The 23,785-nt window shown below is 35.7% G+C and overlaps 1 protein-coding gene across 1 annotated transcript; it reads right to left on the bottom strand.

Moving 5' to 3' along the window:
• Positions 1-4,683: 4,683 nt before the first annotated feature.
• LOC137394117 (alpha-L-fucosidase-like) lies at positions 4,684-23,772 on the bottom strand. The gene is made up of 9 exons (XM_068080836.1): positions 23,623-23,772; positions 20,661-20,938; positions 20,245-20,351; positions 20,034-20,161; positions 18,997-19,130; positions 11,764-11,863; positions 7,940-8,067; positions 7,529-7,699; positions 4,684-4,967 (listed from the first exon to the last, which is right to left on the bottom strand). Exons 1-9 carry the CDS (start codon positions 23,770-23,772, stop codon positions 4,694-4,696), a joined length of 1,470 nt encoding a protein of 489 aa, XP_067936937.1. The 3' UTR covers positions 4,684-4,693.
• Positions 23,773-23,785: the final 13 nt, after the last annotated feature.

Here is a 23,785-nt window from a genome sequence, read left to right as displayed (position 1 = left end):
AAATATAATAGTCAAAATTTTTATCTTCTTTTAAATTATTCTATATGCACTGCCTTTATGGCATTGAGCACTTTTTAGTCAGAAGATTTCCACTAGATATATTAGTATATATATATATATATATATATATATAGATATATGTATATAAATATATGTTTATATATGTATATATATGTGGTATATATATATATAAACTCTAAATATATATATATATAAATACCACAACCTCTCGATATTGCTACCTATGACGTTTTGAAATGTAAACAAAATTGTGTATTGGTTTTCTATTATTACTATATTAATAAAATTGATTATTCTAAGAATATCAGTGCATTTTACTTCTAATATTGGCCAATATTGCATTTCTCCTATTGCAGGGGGAAAATATAAACATCTTTTTCATTCATTATTGCTTATTGTTGTATATAATAACACCCACACCCAGTACATTACAGCTACCATTGCAGTTATCCTATTGCACTGCAGAGCCATTTGATTGCTAATATTGCATTTCTCAACCATCAGTACCCTTTATTTTTTTGCCAATATCTCTGGCCATCTCTTTGGTCGTGGGCTGTATGACAGTGGAATTTCTAGAACAATATATATATATATATATATATATATATATATATATATATATATATATATATATATATATATATATATATATATATATACTGTATGTATGTATATATATATACTGTATGTATATATATATATATACATGTATATATATAGCTTTTTTCACTACTTATAAGCCACATACTTTTCAGCTTGTGAAGTTATACGGCTATGGGTAGTCGTGTGAAACCAGTACTGTATTGTCCTATTAGGAGACTTGTGGTATGTTTATTAAACACTCAGTAAGCAACAGATAACTGGTACTTTTATTCAAATTCAAAACGCAACTGAATCGTCCATGTACATAGTCTAACACAAAATCATTGCATCAAGCATGACGTAATGTAAGCATTGCAATAGGCTGTACATTTTACATAGGCAGTAGGCAATACATTCTACAAGACTCTGGATCTATCCGGAGCACTTTTCTTCTGTCAAAATCTCGGAAATTGCGAAATCGGCATAGTTAACTGTACATTGTGAAAGTCATTATGCGGCACTAAAATTCACAGGTCCTTATTCTTTGGGCGAATGGGCAGCTGAGCGGCCCCAACCTTTTAGTGATTTTTGGCGGCTAATTAGTAAGAATTTCAGTCTAACCTCATTCACTTGGAATTTCCAACAACTAATTAACTAGCCCTCTAGCGCAACTAGCAATGAAGCGGAGAGGCTCACTAATCTAGTATTGGTTTTGCCTGCCACCAATGCAGTGGGTGAGAGATACTTTTCCTCATTGAAGCGAATCCAAACATTGATGAGGAACACCATGAGGCAGGCTGTCTAAATAATTTTCTAATATTACACATAAATAAAAGTGTTGAAATGGATACAGAATCAATTGTGAAAGATTTCTGCCATCGACACATTGACAGAACAAGAGCTATTGCAACAAAAAAGTAATAGATCTTGTTCTGTCAATGTCTCTTACAGAAATATGTAGTGTCATGAGTTATATATCGTTCGTTGAATAAAAAAAGTTTTTCCTACCATGTACCATAAACAATAGATTTATGTAGATTTTGATGCTTACAATTAATTGCATTTATGCATACTTTGAAGGATGTTGATGCTTAAAAGGTCTTGAGCTTCAGGGCGCTGCCCCGAACCCCCAGGTGTTCATAATTAGTCGCCTAACATTTGCAGCCCCAACTTGCAACCAGAGAATACAGGCTCGAATGTTCATAAACATAAGACTTCAAAACTTTTCCATTTTATCACCGACTTCACTGTGTTCATGTCTTCATGGGATCCTCGCAAAGCACAAAAATTCCAACGATCTCCTCTTGAAAATAGGATGATAGTGACTGCGCGATCATTGCTGCTGTGACTAGAATTGGCTAGTCACTGTCAGTCAGCAAACACAATGGCCACTAGCAAGAATCCTGTCAGCAGTAAAAAAAACTAAAGTGCTTTCAAAGTCGACACAATTTACTCAACCTATCACAAACTTTTTCAGGTAAAGCTACAATTAAGTATCATGTGAGCGTGCAGATGGGCCTCTATATCAATCATGATGGTGTAGTGAGATTTTTTATTTATTTGTTGAAAATTTAATTTTTTTTTTTTTTAGTTCACTTTACTTTTTTTTAAGTTTTATTCTTTGCACGAGGCCCCAGATATTTGATAGATGATCATTGAACAATGTCATTGTCATGAACAAAACAACAGAATGATCATAACATGAATTCAATAAATGATTATTTTATAAATAAATAATAATTCATAATAAATTATTATCTAAATTATTACCTCAATCCTGTCTATTTTATGTCATTATCCCTTTCTTATATTATATATTACATTATTTATTTTATGATTTTCTAAATTAAATAATAATTTTGCTACCTTAACCTGAGACAAGCTTGCAATATGAATATAATAAATAAATATATATTATAAATAAATGTATGATTATGAAATAATTGTATAATTTAATATTATTACTAAAAAATTTTAAGTTTTTTATGTTTTTAAAAGACAAGTGTCAATCTATAACAATCAATCTTCTATGTACACATGTACATGTATGTTTGTGTTTGCAGGCCATGTTTGTAGCTCATGGTATTCCTAGGTGGTCATAATTTAAACATAGTAAGTTTTAAGCAGGCCAAGTAATCTATTTGTTGTCTTTCCCTGGTGCATGTAATATTTTGTTTAAACTTATTTTTGTAACTGAAACAGGTGCTCTTAAATTTAGTTTTCAAAAGACAAGTGTCAAGCTATAACAATCAATCTTCTATGTACACATGTACATGTATGTTTGTATTTGCAAGCCAAGTTTGTTGCTCATTGTATTCCTAGGTAGTCATAATTTAAACATAGTAAGTTTTAAGCAGTTTTCTATGTAGACATGTACATGTATGTATATTTATGAATATAAATGTAAATATACATATATATGGTTACAACTCAAAACCATGAAACTCTGTAGCTAGCTCTCTTTGCAAGACTTAAAATGACTCACCTTGGCAGGACCTGGATATCCACCTTAAATAATGCAAAATACACTTAAAAATGCTATAATTTTGCTCTTAATTCTCAAACTTTTCTCGGGGGAGGAGCTGGGAGCTCCCCTCCCAGACCCTCCCCGTACGACTGAGTCGGGCCTTCGGCAACTACTCATTGACAGTCTCCTGACCACTTTTGTTTGGACAATACAGCCCTGTATGAAGCCCATGATAGCCTTGTTGGATTTTCCAGTACGCACGTGTAATTCAGTCCAGAGCCGCGCACTACACGACTCTGATTCCATCATAATTGCGACGTAGACAAATGCTGCTGTCATACGCGTCAGCAACGCATCGGCTGCCAAAACTACGCCTTCAGTGTGCGCAATCAGCAGTCGCCTATTGCATTCTACATTGCGGCGCTAGCTAGGGTACCTTTTCGCCTCCTTTTCAAAGGTATGACTCGTCACAAAGCCTACAAAACTTTATTCACTGCAAAGGGATACATAACAGAATTTACTGATGAAGGCCAACTTTTACCCTATTTGTTTTGTGCAATTTACTGCGTTTAACAAAATATAAATTATTTCTTACGACAGATAAATGGTCAGAATAATTTTTTAAAACGACAATTGCCCGTGCATCTACATATAACTGAGTATGAAGCCTTTTTCCAACTATATATTTTGCAAAAATCGAATAGATATCGCCATTGCGAAAATGAGTGTGAAACGGACTCGCCACTGGAAACACTGATTCTCAATCAATCCTCCAATTATGAGACACGTAGCGCTTGACTTGATTCGTGATCTAATGTGAGGGATATCGCACGTCCCCACAATTGTGACAATCCAGAAACAAGTGCAAACCGAATTAATAAACCGAGTTCTATTTACAAACTCAAGTTTTTAAATATAATTCGATTCATCAACTCGGTTTGCAAAACCGGGACACTCTAATCCGCCATAAGTTCTAACGTTACAGTACATACATACATAGTTTAATTTCTATTAGCTAACGGGTGCCTGTCGCTGTACCATTGTTAATATAACTAGATCTACGGTTATGCTACCGTAGTACCAGTATATTGCATCTTATTTTTACAAACTCAAGTTTGTAAATATAACTCGGTTTATGCAAACCCGGGGCATTCTAATCCGCCATAGCAGGCAATAGTCTGCATGTTGATATGTCGAAAATGATAGATCTGTGAAAATTTTCCAAACAGTGAGAGATAACTCCTCAGTAGGTGATACCGAAAGCAAAAGTTTCTAGTGCCTTGTTAACTCAATTTAATGTCGCATCTTTATTATGATTCTGTGACATTCTATCTTTAGATGCTACATGAGTCTTCATCAATAGAGGTAGTATTATATTATTAACTATTTCATAAAGCGTGATAAGTTAAAAAAATTGTCTAAAACATAAAAAAGCTTGAACAATTTGGTTAATTGAGTTGTCAATTAAAAAATTAGTTAAATTAACATTGGTAAAACAGAAATCCCAGAAATCATGAGTATTAGCATATGATGATCAGCAAATAGTATGAATAACAGCGACAATAAAATAACATTCATTTTGCAATAATAATGGAATTCCATTATGCTTGCTGTGTAAACACCTTAGTTACCAAGGTTGTCTAGTTTAAGTACCCAGGCATAAAATGAAGGTAACTTGTTTGGTGGAATGTAAGGAAACTTGACTACCAGACCAGCTCCGTCTCTCCTTCTGCTGTACTCAAAGTACTGATTAACATCTGAGTATCCAAGCATGCAAATAGTTGTAGTAGGGGTGGCTATGGGGGAGCCCAGAGTGAGTTTATTATTCTCAGGCCATTCGAGTACAAATGCATAAACACTGTATCCACTTGAACTGTTTGACTTCTTCTGTGTGTACCTGAAGACGACCATAACAAAAAATGTAGCACACAAAATTGTCTGAACCGTAACGGTTGATATAATACACCAAAAACTGTACATATTAAGGAAGCCATGATTAGAGTTGCTTTCCCTTAACGGTTGACTTGCAACAAAATTCACATTACAGTGATTTGATATTAAAAGATTCACCATGTCTTACTCTGCTGTGTTGTGGGTGCAAAATATGTGGAAATGTGATTGCAAGCTCTTAAAAGCTCAGAAACAAACAGTTAATCGCAGCCATCACGAAAACGCCGTAAGTTGGAATCCCTTTCCAAAACGGCTCAAATACGGCCGTTCAAATAAGCCGGCTCAAACAATTGGCCGGCTTTCACCGGCCAACTGTTTGTCTTTTATCCAAAGCCTGAGCAGTCTCTTCATCAGCCGTCGTGAAGATCGCTGCGCCGTCTAGAAACTATGGTTAGTATGTAGTTGAACGTTGGCTAGGACGTAGTTGAACAAGATGGCTTCTGTTTACACTTTCATGCAACCTCATTCGTCGAAATATTTTCACAAATATACTTCACGCATTCAATAAAACCATGTTTATTGTTCTCACGCGTCTGTTTAATCATCATTATAATGCTGTCACATTGAGCACTGATATCTCAAAACCTACTCAAAAAACTCGTTTAATTTTTTAACCTTAGCTCAAAGTAGTGCATATCATCATCTGATAAACATGACGAGTCTGTTGATCACTTGTGATAGTCAAAAAATGCTGCAAAAATAGTTCGCGCCATTTGGCAGGAAGTATGGGTCACATAATCAGATTACGACTAGATGATTAGACCAAACTAACTGTAAAGTAGCGAGCATCTACACTTAATACGGGTTTTCTGGTAGAACCCGAAGTGTTTGTCATAAACTAGTGCTGCGAGACATTTTATATTGAGCCTTTTATTGGCCTTTAATTTCACGTGACAACATCACGTGTCAAAACAATAAACACAATGTTTGAGTATGTTATCGAAACAAGGATTTTCCAAACTACGGCATTCTGATGGCTGCGATTAACTGTTCGTTTTTAAGCTTTTAAGAGATTGTAATCACATTTTTACATATTTCGCACCTACAACATAGCAGAGTAAGACATGGTGAATCTTTTGATATCAAATAACTGTACAGTCATACTTCGATTTACGAGCTTAATGCATTCTGAGACTTAGCTCGTATGTCAATTTACTCGCATGTTGGTGTAATTTATTTATATATAGAACAATTAAATATATATTGATTGGTTTCCATACTGTAAAAAATGCAAATAAAACACTCAAAACAAGCTAATGTAACAGAAAGAACATGTTGGTTATAGTCCTAACTTACCATATGCTTTCAAAAAGCAACAATTAAAAAATAATGCAAGGAAATGTGATTAATTAAAATGTAAAATTAAATACATACAATAACAGCTAACGCTAGCATTTGCCAGGGAGGGAGAGATAACTTTATTCTTCATTACAACAGTTGACCTTGATAAATTTGAATTTTATCAAAGTCTTAAAAGACAAACTTAGAAGCAAACCTAAAAGCAAACTTTCATTTTTAACATAACATAATTAAAATTTCTTCGGCGTTCATAGTTTTAAGTTTCTCGCTAGTAGGCTAATTTTTCCGTTGTTTAGCTCTCACGACCAGCCGGCCGTATTAAGAGGAACTTATTTAAGGATGTTTGCCTTTGTCACCCTTTCAAAATGTTGCGATTAGGACGAACACAGGTGTCATCACAAAGGGTAAATGCACGACCGCTAGCCAACTTGTCCGAATGTCTATTTTTATAGTCTTGATGGATAGCACCGGCCTTTTCACATAGAACCGTTTCAGTTACGCCGTCACCGGCCAATTGTTTGTCTTTTATCCAAAGCTTGAGCAGTCTCTCCATCAGCCGTCGTGAAGATCGCTGCGCCGTCTAGAAACTATGGTTAGTCCTTTTGCAAACTAAATGCCCTGAATATAATCCTTCTGTTTGATAATTGTGGATGTATTTCTGTCATATTGCTGAGCTAGCTCAATCACGCATACACATTTCGCATATTGTTCAATATTTTTCCGTTTAATATCAATTGTCATCATTCGCTTTTTCTTTGCATTATCTTTCATTTTACTGGCAAACTTTCGGTCTACGCACAGTACTTTTAATTCACATAATTCTGCACTGAAAATCGTGCACAAAAAACACGGTACAAAAGTATAACCTGAGCAGTTGAAAAATACAGAGTGATGCTGTTCTCATAAAACACCTCCGACATACTTGGCAACTGACTCACATGCTTGTATCTCAAACATGGCTCGTATGTTAGTGCTGAAACTTGCTTAAAAGCTGGCTTGTATCTCAAGTTTCTCGTACGTTGGGGCACTCGTAAGTTGAAGTATTACTGTAATGTGAATTTTGTTGCAAATAAACCTTTAAAGAGGGTACCCGACATTTCCTGCAATGCTTTTGAACTATAAATTCTAATAATTTGTTAGCTCCTTGAATTGAAAGATGCCTCGATGACTCACGGACATCAAAACTTATAGATCTGTTACGCCACTTACCAGACACTCTCACTCGTGGTATCATTCTGATATCTCCAGGGTGAACTAGCATATACCGCTTCTCCATTGACTTTAAGCCATGCCCCCATCTGTCTCAACCTCTCCTCAAATATTGGTAGAATTCTACCATCATGAGTTGGTCCAACATTTAGAAGGTAGTTTCCACCACAACTGAAACGTTCGGTATGAAGTCACAGTACATAAAGTGCAAGCAAACAATATAAGACTGTACGAAGCACAGAATTACTTGAAATGAAAAAGCGGTCAGATTGTAAATTGGTGATCTTCCCAGTATTACAATAAATCTCTACTGCCTCTACTACCTCTACTACCTCTACTACCTCTACTACTTCTACTACTTCTACTGCAAGCCAACAGGTTGTACATATTAAAACTCATTTGAAATCTCACCTCACCACTTGAGCTAGCGTAGTGAGGATGCTTTTTATCGTAAGAAAATTCAGCAGATCAGCATCTCTCCGGTAGCCCCAACTGTTCTGAAGTGTGTTGCAACTTTCCCATTTCCTCTTCTGCAGAACCTAAAATCAGCAAACATTAAGTGAGTTTAATGTCTATAAAGATATCCCAAGAATGCAAAGGTGTTCTAGAAACTGCCAAACATGAGACAGCAAAAATACCTAAAATTGTACTGTGATTGTTGTAGTAAATATATGCTATAGAAAGGTTACTATACCAAGCCTCGACTTGGGATCACCTCTACATACAAATTTCTGAGATACGAAATAAAATTTGAGTAAATACTTGTCCCAACATAGGAAGTGATTTAAAACTTGATAAACTTAAAATTTCTCAAACTATGATAAAGTAGAATAAGCGGCTAAAAAAAGGAAAAAATAATAAATAGAATACAAACTAAGGTTATCTAAAGTACATCTAGTATAAATTAGACTGTGTACTTCCATTACCCAAACCATACATTGTTGAGCCTAGATTGCTGTTCATGTGTCTCTAAAGAAAGGTAACAATAAAACAGGCTTGGAAAAAATTGTGTTATTAAAAAAAATGAAAAATCATATTTTTTCAATTTAAATCAATTTAAGTTATTTTTTCGTCGTTTGTGATTTTTTTCACTCGTTTTGCTTGAGACAAGTTGTTTGTGTATTGCAATGTACATCAGAAAGATGTCGAACCCACTTTTCAGTATTGGTGACTTAAACGTTTTAAGTTGACAAATTCTTATATAGTATCTTGCATTCAACTGCCATATAAAGTTATAATGTGTAAACTACATGTAGGGTAGTAGAGTAGAGCTACTAGCAGTTTCACACAAAGTATGAATGAGAGTCAAATATGTAAAAAGGTAGTTTTAAATATTTAAGCATGTTCTTCTTCGGTGCAATTGATGCAGTTGATGAGTAAAATGCTACTGTACCAGCTTTTACTAGCATTGTACAACACATGCACTGTAGCATATACAACACATGCACTGTAGCATATACAACACATGCACTGTAGCATATACAACACATGCACTGTAGCATATACAACACATGCACTGTAGCATATACAACACATGCACTGTAGCATATACAACACATGCACTGTAGCATATACAACACATGCACTGTAGCATATACAACACATGCACTGTAGCATATACAACACATGCACTGTAGCATATACAACACATGCACTGTAGCATATATAACACATGCACTGTAGCATATACAACACATGCACTATAGCATATACAACACATGCACTGTAGCATATACAACACATGCACTGTAGCATATACAACACATGCACTGTAGCATATACAACACATGCACTGTAGCATATACAACACATGCACTGTAGCATATACAACACATGCACTGTAGCATATACAACACATGCACTGTAGCATATACAACACATGCACTGTAGCATATACAACACATGCACTGTAGCATATACAACACATGCACTGTAGCATATACGACACATGCACTGTAGCATATACAACACATGCACTGTAGCATATACAACACATGCACTGTAGCATGTACAACACATGCACTGTAGCATATACAACACATGCACTGTAGCATATACAACACATGCACTGTAGCATATACAACACATGCACTGTAGCATATACAACACATGCACTGTAGCATATACAACACATGCACTGTAGCATATACGACACATGCACTGTAGCATATACAACACATGCACTGTAGCATATACAACACATGCACTGTAGCATATACAACACATGCACTGTAGCATATACAACACATGCACTGTAGCATATACAACACATGCACTGTAGCATGTACAACACATGCACTGTAGCATATACAACACATGCACTGTAGCATATACAACACATGCACTGTAGCATATACAACACATGCACTGTAGCATATACAACACATGCACTGTAGCATATACAACACATGCACTGTAGCATATACGACACATGCACTGTAGCATATACAACACATGCACTGTAGCATATACAACACATGCACTGTAGCATATACAACACATGCACTGTAGCATATACAACACATGCACTGTAGCATATACAACACATGCACTGTAGCATATACAACACATGCACTGTAGCATATACAACACATGCACTGTAGCATATACAACACATGCACTGTAGCATATACAACACATGCACTGTAGCATATACAACACATGCACTGTAGCATATACAACACATGCACTGTAGCATATACGACACATGCACTGTAGCATATACAACACATGCACTGTAGCATATACAACACATGCACTGTAGCATATACAACACATGCACTGTAGCATATACGACACATGCACTGTAGCATATACAACACATGCACTGTAGCATATACAACACATGCACTGTAGCATGTACAACACATGCACTGTAGCATATACAACACATGCACTGTAGCATATACAACACATGCACTGTAGCATATACAACACATGCACTGTAGCATATACGACACATGCACTGTAGCATATACAACACATGCACTGTAGCATATACAACACATGCACTGTAGCATATACAACACATGCACTGTAGCATATACAACACATGCACTGTAGCATATACAACACATGCACTGTAGCATATACAACACATGCACTGTAGCATATACAACACATGCACTGTAGCATATATAACACATGCACTGTAGCATATACAACACATGCACTATAGCATATACAACACATGCACTGTAGCATATACAACACATGCACTGTAGCATATACAACACATGCACTGTAGCATATACAACACATGCACTGTAGCATATACAACACATGCACTGTAGCATATACAACACATGCACTGTAGCATATACGACACATGCACTGTAGCATATACAACACATGCACTGTAGCATATACAACACATGCACTGTAGCATGTACAACACATGCACTGTAGCATATACAACACATGCACTGTAGCATATACAACACATGCACTGTAGCATATACAACACATGCACTGTAGCATATACAACACATGCACTGTAGCATATACAACACACATACTCTTCTGTAGCAGTTTGCTAGACATGCAGTCAATTATCTTGATTACACTCGCTGATTCATGACAAAGGAGCATTTACATCAAAACATGAGTTTGTCAAGAAACACTGTTTTTGCACAATTTTAAAAGAATGAAAAAAAGTTAAAAACATGATTTAAATCAATTGTCTAAATCAATAATTTAAATTGTTTGATTTTTTTGTATCAACCCTGCAATAAAAAAATCTCTTTTTTACAGATAATGAAAGGTTTCACATTTAGATGTCTACTATTTTTATATACAGCAGTTGCTTTAAAGCTTATGTAATTACTTGAAATCCTTATCATCAGTTCAAGGCTCTAAACCAAATTAAACCACGTACAATGTATTCTTATAAAAATAGTTGTTTCAACATACAAAAACATATTGGTACTGCTTAACTTCATAGGTCACAACTTGATTGTCTTCTTAACACAATGACACTTGTACAAATAATTGCAAAAGCAGTAGAAAAATAGACGGTGCTGCGGGATAAATAAACAAAACGACAGTTTACGAGAAAACAAATAAGCTTACAAAAAATTGTACTTTTGATAAGTATGAAGCATGGCATAAACTAAATGTAAGGAGAAACAACTCCAAAAATTATTAACAGAAAGTGATTTCATCTATACGCACCAACACAATAGTATTCTTATGCGTACAGTAGTGTATATTTATTCTGTATACAAATGCTATACCTTGGGATTGTATCTGTCTTTACAAGTGAAATATCCACCATGTTGACAAGCTGTACCATCTGCCCAGCGATCATTTACAATAATGGTATCTTTAACTGGACTGCAGGTAGACAATACATATATTAGATAGCTAGGCACTAACATACTGTCAGCAGGTACATGCTATGAACTAATAGTTGCTCCTATAAAACTAACCAATTTGCACTAGACAATTAGTTTATAGATTATTATAATAATTATAATAAGTATTACAATGTTTCATCCTTTTCAGCTGCATGCTTTCACATAAAAAACCAGTTCAACTCTACATGCCCATCAAATCAATTTATTCTCCCAAAATGTATACTAGCTATTGGCCTACTAAGGTCAAGATTGAGTCAGCACAAATACTGATTTAAAATACCAAATACAATGTATATCTTTATGACACTTCTAATAGATTACCTATGCATATAAAGCCAAATACATGTACATAGTTGTAAAACGCAGAAGCAGAGCCAATACTAAAGTGCAGCTGCGACAGCCCAGGCCTCATATAACTTTGAAGCAGTGAGTTCTTTATAAGCATGCCTTGTGACCTATGATATACCGTAAAACCTCTAATTGAACGCCACCTCTATTTGACTGCCACTTGGACAATTTTTGATTTTTATGAACCCATAATATCAAGTGATCAGTACAAAAGTGTCCACAAATCGTATTAATAATGAATAGTTTACATCAATAACAATTAATTCTCTTGTTGTCCAACTCCAAAGCTTTTCATTTTTTGTGTTTAAACTTTGAAAGCAATGCCATAGAAATAATTAATAACTGTTTTAGGCTAATAGTAGGTTCCTTGTTTAACACAGTTTTGATACTTCGAAGTACATGTATATAAAACTGGTTTGCAAGTTTTGAACCAAAGGTTACGTTTAGCGAGCAAAACCTATACGCGTTGCATTGGTGCTAAATGCAGAGCGTGAAAGCTTTGTTGTGACAAAATTTGTTTGGACGCTAATATTGACTAGTTCAGCAGTGCAGAAGAGTTGAAATCAGATGACATTGTGGAAGATATCGGACAACCAGAAGATGTTCGTTCCATCGAAAGCAGCAATCAGAATGCAGCTATCCTAGAAAACGAAAATATTTTCGTTTTAAAAACGTTTAATTTTGTTCCTGCATGTAATATAAGTATGATTCATTCATGTCACTTGTTCATGAATATATATTTGTAGCATTTGATTCATTATGATTATATAACTCACAAATTTGCAGATTTATTTGCAGATTGGCAAGTTGAATTAATTGAGCAAATTTATTGCATCCAAAAGGTTTAATATCAGTCTACCGGAAAAAAGAGGGCTAAACATACGCAACAATTGCTTCACCCGGCATAGGGCTAAATTATCTTCCCAAAATTCTGACGAGCCAGTTGGAAAATACACCGCCAGCCTCTATTTGATCACCGCCTCCAATTGACCGCTAGTACAGAAAGGTTGAAAAATAGAGCGTCATGGCGTTCAATTAAAGGTTTTACAGTAACTTGTAAATTTGTAGATTTGCAGATTTATTTATAGATTTATTTATAGATTTATATATTATTTGATAGCATCATTACGGTAATCTAATCTTACAATTGATCGACGATCGTAACTCCTCTTCTATTGCACATGAAAAGTTAGTTTTGGCCACAAATTGTAGTAACCATATTAATGAGTGCAATGAGCTTTTATTCAACATTGTTAAATACAGTTATAAAATAAAAACATGTCTCAAAATTTAGAATGAATTAGAAATTGAAAGCTCTAACAAATTGCAAAGAAGGACACACGCTGTACTATTTAAGGACACAGATTTTATGTTTTATTTTCTTGTTTAACCATGTCTTTGCAAGCGGGCCTGTTTTCTACTACGTAAGTACAAATCATCGTATGTAACTCATATATAACCAGCTACTCAAGATAGTTGACGCATCCATATTATTTTTTAGAACTTGCTAAAGCCCTGCCCTCTAGGGTATAAATACGTAAAAACTTCTGTATGTATGGTTACATTGATTCTTGTGCACATTTCATACAAGATAAACTATTGTATAACCTTCTTTGGATCCTTTAACAAGCGTTAGCTAGCTAGCAATTTTTTGCATTGCACCAGCATTTACGGTGCACCAGCAAGCATCATCTTCAATAAGTAATCAAGTACCGTAGGCTATCTTCTACATTGTACCAAGTTAGTTTGCTTTCTTAGAGCACTCTCTGTCCCAGTAGGAAAGCTGTGTTTTCCTGGCCATTTCTGCTTTCCAGAACCCAAAACCCGAAACCCAAAAGTGGTAAACTTTTTCTTTTAAAACCAGTAAAAAAATTGGACAGGACTAGACATATTTATTTTCCAGTGTACAGTAACATAGTTAGCATTGATATGTCTTTGCCTCCTCTTTGCTCTACTAGCTACATGGACCAGCTCAAGTCACGTTACTCCAAAGGTATGTATGTGTTGTATAGTAAATAAAATTTCATTTTTCTTTTCGATTGCCATTAAATGGTCAAGCGTGCGAGAGGTCCCTTTCGATAACTGCATCACTCGGCCTTTCATGTTGAATTAGGTTGAAAAAGGTTTTAACCAGACACGCTAAATGTTATAGTGAAAGTGAAGACAGAAACTGATGAGTGATAAAATTTTCGTGATGAAGAGTTGAAATTCAGTAAAATAGTTAAAAATACATACTAAAAGTTAGTTTAAGTGTGAGTTGAGTAAGCTAAACTTATTTTAGGTGAATTCAAAGTTTATGTTATACGTACGTCTTGAAGGTAAGAACTTCTTACCGTAAATACTGCATTTGGCACACACATAATGTTGCATTCTATTGCAGATCATAACCATTAAAATACACTAAATACAGTACAATTACTGTAGGTAACTATAATTACTAAAGTTAACATACTATTTTGTTACTAATTTTCAATGTGTACACATTTTTATAAAATTTTGACGATTTTTACCAGAGAATGGTTGCATTGTATAATTACAATGGTCTCTATACCTCTACATACGAATTTTTTACCGTACGATGCCAACCCTGGAACGGATCAATATCGTATCCTGAAGGTGCACTGTATATATATTCTGAATATATATCTCTATATATGAATATATATATAATATAATCGTATAATCATGTTTGCTACAGCGATAGCAAGGAGTTATTGGTGAAGGGGTCTAGGTTGACTGGTTGTTTCTCTCCCAATGATATTCCTGCTTTGGTGAACCCATTCTGTATGATAGCCCTCTGTGATGATAGCAGAAAGTGCCTGTACAATTCACAGAGTCACTGGGCATGCACCTCCCTGAGCTTTGTTATGTTTTTCATTAGTGATGCAACCATCTCGTAATGATGGCCGACCTCCATGACTTGTTCTGTGTACCTGTGAATCAAAAAATTATGCTTTAATCAAACATCCTGCCATTTTATAAACAGTTAAGATTAATTCAAAACAGGTTTTTCAAGCAGATTCTTTTTGCATCCAATGCTTCAACATGCAAATTGAAGAGCATTCGCAGAGTTTTTTAAATGCCTTCGTTTACACAGCAATTTTTTATGGCTCCGCAGTCAGACACATTTTAAATTTATAAGCTTATCATTGTGAGAATTGTGATTTGATAAAGTTTAAACAGTTTATTGACTGAGAGATCTAATAGCTGCAGGATGTCAGTCATGTTCTTGGGAATCTATAAAACAAACTGCAGTTGAATATTGGTTGGCCTGAACTATGCCCTACAAACAATGAAACAAAAAACAGGGTTTGGGCCATGTTATAAAACTGATACAAATTTAAGAAAGTATCAATCTAAAATCTAGGTTTACCTGCACGCAGATTACATTCATGGAGCTGAGCTTGCTCTTGAAGCCTCAGTGTGGTGGGCTCGAAAAGTGCCATAGAGAATTAGAAAAGAAGAGCTGGCGTATCTGGTTTGCCAAGTCCAGTCCTCGTTTCATGTAGACATGGTCAAATGACATTCTCCATATATTTAATCATTGTCTTCTCGTTAGACTGGTGGCTAGGGTTGAGTTGTAAATCAAAGCTTGGAGGCACTTTGTGCTGCGGCAAACTAAGCAGTTTTACCTAAGTAAATAAGCTGATAGGGAAGCATCGTGCCTTCTTTAGACACTGCCACGGCAACAGTAAGTCTCTTATCGCTAAGGTTGTTAATGGCTACTTTTGATGAGCCCTTGCAGGGCAGGTTGTTTTATTTGAAACTGGCACATACTTGAGTGGTGTTTGGTCCCAATTAAGGATCAGACACAAAGGAATTCTTTTGGCCATAACATGCTGGAAAATCTCATGCGTAAAAGTTAGCGACACTTCCTCTATGTAGCTCGGAGGGAGCTGAAGCTTTCCAGTAGTGGTCTTCCGTTGTGTGTGTCCTATTTTTTTGAACAGAGATTTCACCCAGCCCTTAGTCAGCAGCTCAATGCTGTCTCCATTTTCTTTAAGAAGACCCGAATTCTTTTTGCGAATAATCGCCCTTCCCACGTACATGGGAATCCGCCGATTAATCACACTACCACCTATGCTAATTTCTTAAAGCTTTTTAATCGCAAGATTGTCCATTTCGTTTCTTAGTTTCTTAGGGCGTCCACGCTTATCATCATGTTTGTTATATAAGCATGACACCAAATGGATTTTGGGATCCTATTCTTCTTTGAATTTCCTTTTTAATGTGGAAAATGTCTCCTTGTAGACTTTCAGCTACGTTCATACAGTTGACTCGTTTTTAAAATTTGGAATTTTTCGCAAAGTAGACGCTGTGCCATAGTTATACAAATATTTTCAAATTGTAAGGCGTTCATTATCGGTGTAGTTAAAATACTGGTCTCTAGTTTTCGAAATCGGAATAGCTTCTGTTGCATTCTCAATCTGCCGTGAACGCAAAAAGAAAGATATTAACAAGCCAAGTTAGAACTACTTATTAGCAAAAAAATCCAGAGAAGTAGAACATTAAGAAGTCATTTGTTAAATTGCATGTGTTGTATTTACTTCAACTGATTCCTTATTTAGTAAAAGATATTCACGACTTTCAATACTACAGTACTCCAATACTACAGTACTCCAATACTACAGTACTCCAATACTACAGTACTCCAATACTACATTACTCCAATACTACATTACTCCAATACTACAGTACTCCAATACTACAGTACTTCAATACTACAGTACTCCAATACTACAGTACTCCAATACTACAGTACTCCAATAGTACAGTACTCCAATACTACAGTACTCCAATACTACATTACTACAATACTACAGTACTCCAATACCACAGTACTCCAATACCACAGTCCACAGTACTCCAATACTACAGAACTCCAATACTACAGTACTCCAATACCACAGTACTCCAATACCACAGTACTTCAATACTACAGTACTCCAATACTACAGTACTCCAATACTACAGTACTCCAATACTACAGTACTCCAATACTACAGTACTCCAATACTACAGTACTCCAATACTACAGTATTCCAATACTAAGTTGAAAAACAATAGCTGAAGTATTGAATGAAAGCGATCAGTTTTTAAACAAGAGAACTCAAATACATACCATGTCCAGATCAGAATCATTATCATCATCAGCTTTAGTATTAGATGTTGATGGAGTTGATGTCAATGTAAAGAACTGCAGGAGATTTTTGCGATGACAACGCCATGCGGAATTCCGAAAAACTTGTGACAGCCTTGAACAGTTTTGGAAAGTGTCATGCATTGGCAATGAGCTTAACTCAAAGCTCGGCGATAATTTTAAAAGAGTTTGGAACTCCGATACGTTTACTAACTCCACCTAGCGGCTAGTTTTTAATTTGAGGTAGTAGTTATTCACCTTTATGTTAAAGGTTGACTTGCAACAAAATTCACGTTACAGTTATTTGGTATCAAAAGATTCACCATGTCTTACTCTGTTGTGTTGTAGGTGCAAAATATGTGGAAATGTGATTACAAGCTCCTGAAAGCTAAAAAACGAACAGTTAATCGCAGCCACACGAGACCGCCGTAGTTTGGATTCTCTTTCAAAAATGGCTCAAATGTGATGTAGTTGTATGAGATGGCTTCTGTTTCCACTTTCAAGCAACCTCATTCGTCGAAATATTTTCACAAATATACTTCACGCATTCAATAAAACCATGTCTATTGTTCTTACGCGTCTATTTTATTGTCATTGTAATGCTGTCACTTTCAGCACTGATATCCTAAAACCTACCGTAAAAAATTTGTTTAATTTTTTAACTTTAGCTCGAAGGAGTACATATCATTGTCTGATAAACATGACGAGCCTGTTGGTCACCTGTGATAATCGAAAAATGCTGCAGAAATTATTCGTGAAGTATGGGTCACATGATCAGATTACGACTAGACGATTAGACCAAGCAGAAACAAAACTGTAAAGTAGCGAGCATCTATATTTGATACGGGGTCTTTGGTAAAACCCGAAGTGTTTGTCATAAATTAGTGCTACGAGAAGTTTTATATTGAGCCTTTTATTGGCCTTTCAATTCACGTGAGAACATCGCGTGACAAAACAATAACCAAATGTAATGAATACGTCAGAGAAATGAACTGTTTCCAATCTACTGGGGCTTTTCGTTTTTGAGCTTTTAAAAGCTTGTAATCACATTTCCACATATTCTGTACCTACAACACAAAAGAGTAAGACATGGTGAATCTTTTAATACCAAACAACTGTAATGTGAATTTGATTGCATGTCAACCTTTAAAAAGTAAAACTAATTATTCGCGGATTTTAATAATTCGCGGAATTGACGGTACGCGAACTGTATGAAAGATTGAGAGAAGATACAGAGCTGACTTTTAAGGTAATAGGATTCAAGGTCATAGGGTTCAACATAATGGGGTTCAAGGTCAGGGTTCAACATAATAGGATTCAAGGTCATAGGGTTCAACATAATAGGATTCAAGGTCATAGGGTTCAACATAATAAGGTTTGAGGTCATAAAGACATGCTAGACAACTCGTGGCTTGTGGCAATGATACTAGTCAGCAAAAAGTGAATAAATAACCATAAATGACAAACATCTTGTTTGCCAGCAGTAGTTCGCTCTCACCAACCTACTAAAGATACTCTATTCAGCTACCAGTCTCAAGGGGGCCCTCAGCTCGGCTTACTATTTAGTATTTATCCATAGTGAGCCACTTTTATTGTCATCATAATTATTGATAATCAATAACCTTTCATTGTAGAGCCAGGCAAGAAACTCCTTGCAGGTATAATACTCCTCAGTGCCTCTCAGGGTGCCATCTGACCAGAGAAGGTCTGGTTTATATGTGTTTATCAGTTCATGCAGTTCAGGAATTGCCTTGTTCTACAATATGATGAACCTACATGTAGGAGTCAACTAACCATGTCAATCACTTGTATAGAGGGAGATGAGCGTCTGTTAAAGGCTTAAATGGAGCATACGACTTCATACGACCATAAGCTGATAAAGAAAGGAACTTTGGACTGTCATAGTCTGAAGTTTATTAGCAAAACACACACCGCTAATGCCACTGAAATCAATTCACAAAGATGAATTTCTATAATTTCACTAAAATAAAAGTTGAATCTGTTTGTCTGTCAGCAGCCAGGATTAAACGTTAAGATAAACAATTGCTTCACACAAGATTCGAAACCACAACAACCGGATTCACTATGCAGCATGCTACCACCTGCGCCTTTTATTCACCTTGCAATGGTGTAGAATTATTGTGCACATACTTATTCTCAATGCTTTATTGGCGCACCTGACAATCTCTCACAGAACGCTGAACTGTTAGGGTACTAGTGGAACAAAATAATGATTTTCATAGCTAAATTCAAAGACTAAAGTTTCAGTGAATGCTGTAACAGCAAACATGTTGTTAACCAACTAGGACTAGAAAATATAATTGAAAAGAGGTTTACTTGGTCCAGCACATCAGCCTCACTAAAGTGTTACTATAGACATCGTTGGCAACCAACAATTACAAATGACTTGAGAAACCAAAGTCTAGCTGGTGTCCACGGCTTACACTCTAAGCAAAAAAGAAGCATTGTGTGTTAGTAAAGTAAAAAGGTTGTTTTCTATTATGCTCTACGGTTAACGGAGAGACACGGCTAAAACTGCGCCCATCTTCGTCATGTGCCTAAACTCATACGCGAGACGTAGATAACAGATAATTGCACAGAAATTGAATCCATAGCATGAATGTAGAGTGATGTGTCAAATAATATGCAAACCATTTACCTTGATATATACTCGGGTTGTGTAGTTACTCGCTTCATCCATAAGAAACAGAGGATTATGCCTATCAAGCCAATTGTGATAGAGTCCAAGCTTTAGATCAGTTTTTCTTACTGCAGACGCAATTTCTCCTAATACATAAAAAAATGTTTGCGGATCTACATTTTCTATGGCCAGGTGGTTAGAAATCATAAAATGAAAAATCAATACCCACCTACAAGATCTTTTTTTGGTCCAGCCGCCATCGAATTAAAATTAAACGAGTAGTTGGTGTTCCAGTTGGAAAAACCTTCTTTATGCTTGCTTACGAAAACTATATATCTAAAAATAGTACATAAAATAAAATATTAGGGTATATGCAAAGAAGTTGGAGAGCTTATTAACGTCTTTGCCTTACATTTACTTTTTGCCTTATTGCATGCTGTTCAAATTTTATTGAATCATAGTAAATCTATGTTTCAGCAATGATATACAGCCCCGATGTGGGGGCTGTATATCATTGGTTTCAGTCTACAGAGAGTATAGCAACACTTGCACGTTAATGAACAAACACAAGATCTAACACGTTTTATATGTAAACCGGCAAAAAGCGTGCATAAAAATCAAATAAAACTCTGAACAAAAACTTACTTGGCTCCAGCATCTTGAAATAGCTGCACCCATTGATCAGCGTTGAACAACTCAGTGTTAAATTGGTTAGCAAAATCTGCGTATGTCCAATCGGCTGGATAGTTCTTTTTCATGAACTCATAATAAAAACTTCCAGGTTTAGCTTCATCCCATCTATTCCAGAAGTCTTCTCCGTGTAGAGCAGGCACTGAAAAAAGGCCCCAGTGTATAAAAATCCCAATTTTTGACTCATCGAACCATTGAGGTAATGGTCGTGACTCCAGGGACGCCCATGTTGGCTTGTAAGTTTTGCCAAGTACGCCACTTATATACCAAAAATGTATCAGGACAGATGCTGTTTTTAACATCAGCATGGTCCTTATACGAAACGTATCTTCATCTCATAAACTTTGGCTTACAGACTTCTCCGATTCCCCGATGTTTGACTATAATTGACAGCGAGCAGGGTAATATTTGACTTGCTACCAAGCCTAAGTTTATTACGTAATAGCTCAGCCCGGCCGTTATTGACTTTAGTTTAGCCTTAGATTCAAAAATCTGCTACAACTGCCAATTACACTCGCTAATTACTACACGTAACTCGCTGTTTTGGTTGGGAGAGCAAAACGTAAACAAACGACAGCACTATTAAGTGGGCATGTCTCAATCTTACGGTTACAGAGACCATAGAGTTATCTCCCCCTAGAGTGATAACTGCGCCTTCAACAACACGAGCGTTTCCGGTGCCAACAAGGAGCGTTTAGGCCACGCCTCTTTTTTGTGCTAGTCAGTCGTAGTGATTGACAGAACAATAACATCAGCCATGAGAATGATCATGAATTTCCACAATTAAGATAGTAATTATTGCTCATACTAAAGAAATGATGATTATAGCTTATTACTCTAATATATGCTTTTTATTTAAAGCAATTCAATACCTACATGCCTTGCAAAGGCACTGAATAGATAGTGTTAAGTAAGTGAGTTAATGCAATCAGTTACTCCAATGATATACAGCCCCCACACATGGGGGGGGCTGTATATCATTGGTTACTCATAGATAAGATTGATAGTCATACTGGGGTTGTATTACATTGGTGTGATGGGAAGCTAATCGACTGCCATCAACTGAAAGTATTGACATTGTATGGTGATAGAGTGATTCGATGACGCCACAGTCCACAAACAGCCCTTGCATGTAATATTAGATTTCAATACATATCAATCAAGAACATAGACTAGCTTGAAGCTAAGATGTCCACTAGTTAGTGGACATCTTTGCTTGATGTAAGCAAGCAAAAAGTTTGAAAGTTAGAGTGGCAAATGTTGTTATATGTTAGATAAAAATAAATTATACTTAATTATACTAAATTATAATTATTTAAAAATAAAATAAATTTTTTTATTACCTTATTTATTAAATAATTTTTTATTGTAATCATAGCTAAACAGATTATAGTTAGCTATTACTTGCTAATTATTTCACATTTACATTTAAACACATTTGGAGTTTTCTTCCTAATTCATTTCAACAAAAAACTTCTTTTGTGATATGAAATTTAAAAGTTGTAGTTGTTTGAAAAAGCTTGAAAACATTTACAGTTGTTTTTATTTTCTCTCTTCTTTTTATTTATTTCAATTACACAAAACACTTCTCATAATATGTAGTTTGAAAGTTAAAGTGGCAATTGTTGTTATAAGTAAAATAAAAATAAATTCTACTTAATTATACTAAATTATAATTATAAAAAAAATAGACTTTTTTATTACCTTATTTATTATATAGTTTTTCATTGTAATCATAGCTAAACAGAGTATATTTAGCCATTACTTGTTAATTATTTTACATTTAAACACATTTACAGTTTTATTTTTTTTCCTAGTTTATTTCAACAAAACACTTCTTTTATGATATGAAATTTAAAAATTGTAGTTGTTTGAAAAAGCTTGAAAACCTTTACAGTTGTTTTTTTCCTCTTAATTCATTTGGACTGCTTAAAAATATTTTCTCATGATATGAAGTTTAAAAGTTAGGATGGTAAATGTTATATAAAAATAAATTTTCAGCTCAAAGACTTTTTTATCACTCGGGCAACTCGGGTAGTACAGCTCATAGTTGATGGCAGTCAATTAGCTTCCCATCACACTAATGTAATACAACCCCAGTATAACTATCTATTTTATCTATGAGTAACTGATTGCATTAACTCACTTACTTAATGTTAAATAAGTACACTCACCAATAAATCCACTAGGGAAAAGCCCCGTCTGCAAATCGTCACATCCTTATATAGCTTCCGTAGTCATCCACATGGTTGACTCCTATAGGCCCACGTACTTGCGGTGTGACCTCTCAATACCGGACTGGCATGCGTAACCTAAGTTCCTGCAATACGAGCGGGCACGAGGCAGACACACGCATATACAACATGCCCTTTCTTTTCAAGTTGGTTAAACAGGCGTCACGCCAAACACAACCAACAAGCACAAAACCTGAACACATTCAGGGAAGATACGTTGCATATAAAAGGAACATACCTTTTGTTTGCGAATGTTCCTTTGTGATGTATTGGAACCCTTCCTTACACATTAACCGGTTATTCTGGTTCAGGAATCTTCACCGAGGCTTTCGGTGTCCATCAGGTCCTCATTGATGACCTCACAGAAACTCATCATCACCTAAAAACCTGTCCTCACGGTTCAGGAGTTAGCCTCCTCCACAAGCATCTGTGTCTATGCTCGGATCTCCCTACTCCCCATCACCTGTAGTGTCACCACTGCAACCTGTAAATTAGCCTCGCTGGAGCTCAGCTCTTTTAGGCAGTGCATTAAGCAAAGCCTCCATACTCTCACTAATGTGAGAGTTGATGTGAACTGGCCTATGTCCCATTCACTACCACTGGCAGTCACAAATATTTGAAACCATAGTAATAAACAGATGTGAGTGTTAGTAAACATAGTCAGGGTTACGGCTGCATCTTACTCGTCTACCACTCCTCGTTACCACAACATAATCACCAACATTCTGACTGGTCGAGCCAGCTGTAGTGTCATCCTCTCTTATTTCTGGGGGAGGTGTCACATTCCCGCCTTGTCCTACCGACTCTTTAACTAAAGTTGGTAGGTCTTCCATATCATCACTCTCT

This window comes from Watersipora subatra, chromosome 4, assembly GCF_963576615.1.
Source record: "Watersipora subatra chromosome 4, tzWatSuba1.1, whole genome shotgun sequence".
Lineage (NCBI taxonomy): Eukaryota > Metazoa > Bryozoa > Gymnolaemata > Cheilostomatida > Watersiporidae > Watersipora > Watersipora subatra.
The sequence above is the reverse complement of the archived record's forward strand: the minus strand, read 5'-3'. Positions and strand labels throughout refer to the sequence as shown.

Coding starts and splice junctions, on each gene's coding strand:
- LOC137394117 (XM_068080836.1), bottom strand. CDS start 23,772: ATGGAAGACCTACCAACTTTAGTTAAAGAGTCGGTAGGACAAGGCGGG. Junction 20,162..20,244: donor ACCAAAAAAAGATCTTGTAG/GTGGGTATTGAT, acceptor TTTATGTATTAG/GAGAAATTGCGTCTGCAGTA. Junction 8,068..11,763: donor AAGACAGATACAATCCCAAG/GTATAGCATTTG, acceptor TGCTGATTTTAG/GTTCTGCAGAAGAGGAAATG.